This window comes from Camellia sinensis, chromosome 9 (assembly GCF_055761805.1).
Source record: "Camellia sinensis isolate YWXY chromosome 9, ASM5576180v1, whole genome shotgun sequence".
In the NCBI taxonomy this organism is placed as follows: domain Eukaryota; kingdom Viridiplantae; phylum Streptophyta; class Magnoliopsida; order Ericales; family Theaceae; genus Camellia; species Camellia sinensis.
The window spans coordinates 47309142-47317578 of record NC_138969.1 but is presented as its reverse complement, the minus strand read 5'-3'; the positions used below and the strand labels follow the sequence as shown (position 1 = coordinate 47317578).

The window sequence follows — 8437 nt, the reverse complement described above, 5'->3', positions numbered from 1 at the left end:
AACAAACAACCAACCCCCCCTCAAAAAAAAAAAAAAAAAAAAAATTTAGAGCACATAAGTTGCAAACCAAACAATGTAGAGCACATAACTTGCAAACCAAACAATTTAGAGCACTAACCAGACATTCTCAGTTGAAATGCCTCTTCCAGATGATCCTCTGCCTCTGCCTCTCCCACTTGGAATATCTTGAATTACCAAAAAAAAAAAAAAAAAAATAGTTGCAAACCAAAATTTGTTAGTACCATAATAACAATAGAAGGAAAAAAAAAAAAAAATACAAAGGCAAAGAAAACAAAAGATGGTTATAGATGAAGTGCTTCCTCTGTTTTTGCCTCTCCCAGATGAAGTGCCTCATCTGCCTCTCCCACTTGGAATATCTTGAGTTGTAAGCCAAAATTAGTTGCAAACTAAAAATTAGTTAGTACCATAATAACAATAGTAAAAAGAAACAAAAAAATGCATAGGTAAAGAAAACAAAAGATACTTATAGATGAACTACTTCCTTTGCCTCTGCCTCTCCCAGATGAAGTGCCTCATCTGCCCACCAATCTGCATCTTTTGTCAGATGAAGAACCCATGCATGTGCCAGATGAAATGCTACCTCCTCTGTCCACAGATTTGCCTCATTTGCTCGATGAAGAACCTATGCCTCTACCAGATGAAATGCTGCCTTCTCTGCCACCCCTGACTGGATCTCTTTGACATGTCCTCCTATTGTGCCCAAATTCCTTGCACCAATTGCGTTTCAAAATGAAAGACCTCTTGGCCTAACTTGTGCCTGCGGGAGGCTCATGAGCAGCCTTCTTCCTGGAATTCTTTGGTCTTCCTACCAATCTTTTCAGAGGTGGTGGCTGCAAAGGCTCCTCATTTATTAGTGTCAACATAGTGTGGTCTGATATTGGATGTATAATCCCACCATTGGCCAGCAAATATTTTTCTTTAAGTAATAGGGATGCACAAAGTTTTCCACATTCATTCCATTGTATGAGATAGCAACCATAGCATGTGTGCATGGAATCCCAGAAATCTCCCACTCTCTACAAGAACAACTCATTCTACCTATATGCACAATGTGTCTCACTCCCTCATTGTCCCTAATATCATACTCCTGTTCTCCTACATACTTTACTTTGCACTTTCTGGACTCATAAAAGGTCTTATCAAGTTTCTTCTTAATGTTCAAAGTTATATTGGACTGCCATTGCAATGCTTTTTGATACCTCATTTGAAACTTGCCCATTAACTTACATCTTATGGTCTCTAACATTGTCAAAATTAGTTTACTTCTGGAAATCCCCAACCAATTATTGAATGATTTTGTCATGTTATTTGTGATATGATCATTTCTTATCCTACTATCAAATGCATGCCTAGACCTTGCTTCAACAGGAACTTTTTGCAGCCATTCATATGCTTCCTTTGAGATACCTTGAATGGCTTGCATAGCCTCATCATATGCCCTTTGATTCCACGCCCTTGCTGCCTTCCAAAAGTTCTTCCTCAAGATCATTCCAGGAAATTTATCTCTGAAGTTGTTAAACAAATTCATACAATATCTTCTATGGCTAGCCTCTGGTAGGATTTCAGTCACAATTGTGTCAAGACCCTTTTGTCCATCAAACATGATGGTCCAAGGCCTAGTGGGTAATGCATCACTCGGTATTGTTCTCAAGTGTTGTAGGAAAAATGTCAAACTCGCCTTACATTCACACTCCACTACTCCTACTGCTAGTGGAAACAACCCATTATTCCCATCTAAACCAACTACTGAAATTAGCACTCCATCATAAGGACCCTTCAAGTGACAACCATCTACTCCTATGAAGGGTCTACATCCATTAACAAACCCTATTTGCATTGCCTCAAATGAGATGAAAATACTTCTAAGCACTGGGTTAGAACTGATTATACTCTCTTCATCTGGTGTGGGTTCATCCTCTGAGATTGGCTTGGGTGGGTTATCATAATTGATCTTCACAAAACTACCAGGATTTGTCTTCTTAATCTTTGCAGCATATGTTGGTAGTAGCACATATTGGCTTCCATGATTACCCTCCATCTCATCTCTACATCTTTTTTTAGCTCTATACAATTGCATCTTTGAAACATCAATCCCAAACATCTTGTTCAACTTGCCTTGCATTGTGTCTAACCTCTTGTTTGGATTTTTTTTTAAAACTGTCAGCTAATTTTTTTGTTATCCAATCTGAAGTTGCCTTAGTATTTTAGTTTAACCTACTGCATGTGCGTTGGGGAACTAGGGTTTTTATCTTGTAAGTTATCCCATCTGGCAGAGGAGATGCCTAAATCCTCTAAGGACATCTCTCAGCAGCACAGTGGGCCGTTACCCTAGACTTCTCATTTTTGTCCCTCACAATCTTGTAGCCAGTTTCCACTATATAATCTTTCAATGAAGCTCTAAAGTTGTTTACATCTGCAAAAATAATCCCTTTTTCCAATACCACTTCCCTTTTTGAATTCAAATATGGCTTTTTATCATTATAGGGAGTATGAAATTGTTTTCCCTTGAAATCCCTCCTCTTAGGTCTACAAATAGGTTCATCATCCAAGTCATCATCAATACTAGCATCCTACACCATTACATCATTTCCTGATTGATAATCACTAAGTGTACAATCATCTTCACCTAAGCCATCATCTTGACTTAACACATATTCACTACTTTTGCTATCAAATTCATTTTTAACATCCACATTTTCATTCCAATCTAAGTCTTCATCACTAAACCCAACAAAATCATCCACGTAGTACTCATCATCCCTATCACTATCACCATCACCATCACCATCACCATCATGCACTGATTGATCTATTTCTACAACATCCTCATCCCTAGCATTAACTTCTCCACTCTCACACCCAATCGAATAAACAACATCTACATACAAGTTAATTGTTCTACTCACACTTTGTATGTAAAACATATCTAGTATATCAAGATCATTTTCTAACATTCTTCTCTTATCAGTATTAGGTATATCATAGTACAAATGAATTGCAAGAGCCTCAATCAAACCTATGTTACTAAGAACTGAATCATGTACATCCTTAAACAGATCAACATGACACTACATATCAGAATCCACATTGTATATCCTGCCCACTTTACCCTTGTAATGGATGACTAAATCAAATGAAGGAAATGCAACCATAGCTGAAATGGTAACATATAACAAAACCCATAAACATTTAATTTCAACAGATAAACATTTCATTTCAACAGATAAACAAATTTGAACAAATCAACATTTAATTTGAACAGATAAACAATTTGAACCAATTCAATGAATTTTTAGCAAAACAGATTCACGCAATTCAAAAGCTACCATGATTGAACCAAATAAACAAATTGATAATCATGAATAATGCAAAATATTAAGTAATAATGTTTACTAATCCAAAAAAATTACAATTTTTGTATATATTTTTCACAACATTAAACAGATGATACAACATTGCATTGAACAAAATCTATCTACATTGAACAAAATCGAACAAAAACCCTAAATAAAAAATAATTCAATAAAATCTAACAAACCTTTTTTATACTCCAAATCTAGTAAGTAATGATGTTGAATAATCCAAAAAATTATAATATTTGATTATGAACTAGAAAAACCCTAAATACCAAAAAATACAACTCTGAATCCATAAAAATTTGTTCAAAATTACACTAACAAAACTCCCAAAACTCTAAAAAATCCTTCATTCGTAAACCCTAAACCCATGTATTGCATACTTTTTTCTTCCAAAAATTTTGATCTTCAACATATTTGTTAATGAACTTACTTGGAAGTCGTAAATCACAAAGCAAACCGATTAAACTCTTCCGCACTTTGCACTATGAAAGATAATCGAACCAGATCTTCGAAAAAATCCCCAAGCCATCATCTTCTCCTTTATTCCTTCGTTGCTCACTCTTCTCCTCTCTTCGAATTTCTGATCGTGAACCCTAGGCAATGGAATGAATTAGGGGTTTTTTTCATTCTACTATGGGTATTATGGTCATTTCGGCTGTGAACTTAACGTTGTCCATGCTCTTTTAACAGGAAGGGAGAATCTGTATATTATTTTCAAAATCAGGGGAGGGCAGTATTATTTTTTAAACTATAGGGGAGGTTCCTGTAATTAAGGTAAACCTTAGAGGAGGTCAGTGTAATTTACCCTAAATTTAAATATGCAAAAACTAATCATACAAAATATACAAGAATAAAAAGTAATTTTTAAATTTGAATTCCATTAATAAATTTTATAAAACTTATCTATTCGTGTGTATTTCTGCACATGTCAGATTCTATGGCCCCGTTTGGTGTGACTGTTAAAACAGATTATAGATTATGGCTTAACCGATTATAGATTATGACTTTAATCAGAAGCTGTTAATCTGTTTGGTGTAGCTGTTAGATTATAGATTTAAGTTACTGAGTAGTGTTTGTTAAATAAGCTGTGAAGTAGTTTTTTCGATTAATTTTTATTTTTTGTTATTCACTGCTTGTCTACATTTCTCATTAAAAAAAAAAAAATCTATAGTCTATTTGGGTGCTTTTTTATTTTTTAAAAAATAAAAATAAAAATAAAAATAAAAATAAAAAATCTAAGAATATAACTGCAAATTAACATGTTTACAGAAGAAGTTGATAATTAGAAGTAAGAGGTGAGCAGCTTCTCAGAATCCGTTTTTTTGAGTTAAAATAAGTTGTTAGAATCAGAAATTATTTGAAATAAATTTAACCAAACAATCTAAAATAATTTTTCTAAAATTAAAAGTTATAAATTGACTCAAAAAACCCTAAACAAACACCCTCTATATCAGTAGGAGTTGCCAAAGTCAAGCAACTTCCTTAGTTTAATTCGAGTGATTTGAATGCGGCAATCTTAAAGTCTAGCAATTTAAAGTCTAAGGGCGTGCATGATCTAAATTGATTTGATTGAGGTAAAATTAAAATCAATTCATTATCTATAGTTTTTGAAAAATTAGAACTAATCTAATTCATTTAAAACCTGAAACCAACTCAAACCAATCTATTTAAATACAGATTAGATCGGTTTAGGATTACGGATTCACATAATTACATAACAAAAAAAAAAAAAATATAGAACATTTTAATTTCATAAAAAAATAAACATAGTATTATATTAGTTTCATAATAGTAACATGTATTTCCATAATAGCGACAAACTATTCTAGAATTTAAACAACCACAAGAAAACTGGTTTCACCATAAATATTTAAATCATTATAAATTAAAACTAAAAACTAACAAACAAAAGTAATAAAAGAAGATATTATACAGGATTAGATTTGAGTTTAAGTTTTATATGGAATAAGAGAAGATACTATATTGAGAGGGTATATAATATAAATATAAGTTATTTGTATACGGTCCGAATCGATTCCAATCTGAAACTGTGAGGTTCAATCTGGAATCGATCGATAGATTACGAATTTTTAATTTTTCAATCCAAAACCGAATCATGAATTCAAAAAATCAATTCAAACCTACCGAATTAAATTAGACCAGATCGAATTACGAATTATACGAATTCCTCCCACAACCTATTAAAGTCCAGAATTGGCTGCAACATTTGTCCTAAGCTGGAAAATCAAGAATATGGACACAGATATATATGTACCTTGTTGATCATTCCAAACTTGGTCACGTCTTTAGCAGTAAAGAATAATAGTAATGCTATTTTCGCCTTTCCTCTCAAAAAAGAAAGGAAAGAAAGCAAAGCCGTATTGGAGAGGATATATATGTTTTGGGTCTCGCTTTCATCGAGTTTTAGACGGATTTAGATGGTGTTATTAGGTCTATGAAGGTCTATTAAGGGTCCTCGTTTCGATAATTTGAATTATTTAATGTGTAAAATTCGTTTACTATTATATGTCTGTAAAAAATCATATTGATCAAATATCGATAGTTATCTCATTGAATTAGTTTTCTTTCAACTATTTATTTTTTCACCTTTTATTTTTTTATTATACAAAACTGATTTGATCACGTAGCTATTGATATCTGATCAACGTGATTTTTTACAAATATATAGTACTCGATGAGTTTTACACATCAAACGGTTGAGATTATCGAAACAGGACCCGTAGTAGGTCTCATGGGTCCAACAACACCCTCTAATTTAATATGAGATGGGGAGGATGCCAGTGCCATATATATATATATATATTTTATTATTTATTAACATTGCTGTCATTTTACAGATAGGAAGGAAACCACAATTAAGTGAGTGACAAGTTAATTGATTTGAAAAAAAAACAAAAAAAACCAATAAAGTAAGCGAGGCAATCAATTTTAATCCTTTAGAATAATTTTACTTCTCAATTTGGATAATTAAAATAATTTCAAATATTTAAATATTTAAATTAGTAAGTCACATTTGATCAAATAATATGACTAAATTATAGTAGAAGTTGACGAGGGGTCGAATCCTTTCCCGTTTGTCCTGTTCATAGGCTTGGCGACGGCCTCTCCCCTATGTTTTCTTAGCTCATAAACTTAGCAATGACCCTCGAATTTCCATTTCGGACAGATCCAAAAAAAGACAAGTTCTTCGTTAAAAAAAATAAATAAATAACAAAGGTGAAAACTGTTGGACAATCTTCACTGTATTTAATAAATAAACTCTGTTTGTGTACTAAATAACAAACAGAATACAAAAGAAAAATAAGAAAGAAGAGAATTTGTTTGATTACAAAAATCAAACCAGAAAAAATAAAATAAAATAAATAAAAATAAATTTTTATTTTGTTACAAAAACAAAATCAAAATCTGATTTAAATAAATAAATAAACAACTTACTTGATTAATTTCTTGAATAATATTTTGATCAAGTCCAGTGTTTGACACTGTATCCTTAAGACAGATTCGTCCTCTCCATGGTACTTTCAGAATATGAACGTTTACCTCTCAGGATAAAATGATCAATCAATGAATAAATGCAGCACTACAATTTTATGCATACAACGAACACACTAAGTGTTTATACTATTCCTCACAGAAATTTAGATGCAGCAAAATGCAGAGAGCAGTAGCAAATTTAAGGACGAAAATTCAGTGCCATAAACAAATGAGAGACTTGTCTATATATAGGAGAATATATGGCTGTTAGATTTGAATTAAACAAGTGCAAAACCTGTTTGAACAGGTATGAAACCTGTTCAGTTTGAATAAACAGATACACACCTGTTGGGTTCAAATTTTGAACAGATAAACCCCGTTTGGACTTGTTTGGATGTAGAGAAAAAACTGGAACAAATTATTTCCGGAATTAATTTGAATTCTGGACAGAAATTTTATTTTACCAAAAAATAAAATAAAATTCAAATATTTTTTGTTCAAAAAAATTAATATTGGGCAACCTCACTCCACACACCTACGCCTAGTTGGTGCATGGTGATTTTTTGGATTCAATGGGTCTAGCCCATAACCTCCCTCTTTACAAAACTTGGGTGTCCCTTAGGGCCTACCCCAAGTTCCAACTTCAAGCCTTATAAACCTATTCAAAACTTTCCACCAAATCAATGTGGGACAAACCATTATACAAACCTTAAGGAATTTTCACCAAAACTCCATTTCCATGGAGCACACTTTGGCTTCAATTTCTCATTCACCCGATAATAGTTTTGAACAACTAAATATACTACGTGAATCACAACGCAGCATAAAACGTGTTACCACTTAGACCCGCGAAATTCGGCGCATGGGTCCCACCTAAAAAATAGACCAAAATTGATGAAAAATTCTGTTATCCAGATTTTTCAAAAATCATTTCTAACAAAAACTATTCCAGAAATTTTAGAAACATAAAAAATTTATGTAACAAAAAGGACAATATATGTCACTAGTAGGAAAAGTCCACATGACACTCACCCCTTATAAATTATTCTGAATTTTGTGTGGATCTTTCTCCAATCTCCTTCACCAATTTTGTGTGGATCCCTCACCCCTTAATAAAATTCTGAATTTTGATCTGTGTGGGCAAATATGGATTGCAGCTGATGTTCTTTGTTGTTGTCCTGATTTTTTTGCTGTTTGTTAGTTTTGGGTTGCACTTTTTGTTTTAGTTTTGGTGTTTGTGATTGGTTGTTCACCAACTCATGATATATGATTGGGTGGTTTTCTTAGTGTCAACTTAGTTGGTATTGATGTGGTTCGCTATGATATTTTTTGCACTCATCGTCATTTTTTCCTTTATTGATATAATAGTCTTCTGATTCATCAATAAAGTTCCTTTTTATTGCTGATAAAAAAAATTCTCCGGAGTGTTGCCAGTGCCATCAAGAAATAAATTGGACCAAGTGAATGGGATTAAAAATGTAGCGTAATGTTCGGTCTACATAATTTGTCGACTACAATCTACAATATTCATTGAGGAATGGTTTGGGGTTGAGTTATTTTTT

At 32.7% G+C, this 8437-nt stretch overlaps 1 protein-coding gene across 1 annotated transcript; it reads right to left on the bottom strand.

Annotated features, from left to right (window-relative positions):
* Positions 1-877: 877 nt before the first annotated feature.
* LOC114277095 (uncharacterized) lies at positions 878-2143 on the bottom strand. Its single transcript, XM_028218915.2, has one exon. The coding sequence runs from the start codon at positions 2141-2143 to the stop codon at positions 878-880; it is 1266 nt and encodes a 421-aa protein (XP_028074716.2).
* Positions 2144-8437: the final 6294 nt, after the last annotated feature.

Coding starts and splice junctions, on each gene's coding strand:
- LOC114277095 (XM_028218915.2), bottom strand. CDS start 2,143: ATGCAAGGCAAGTTGAACAAGATGTTTGGGATTGATGTTTCAAAGATG.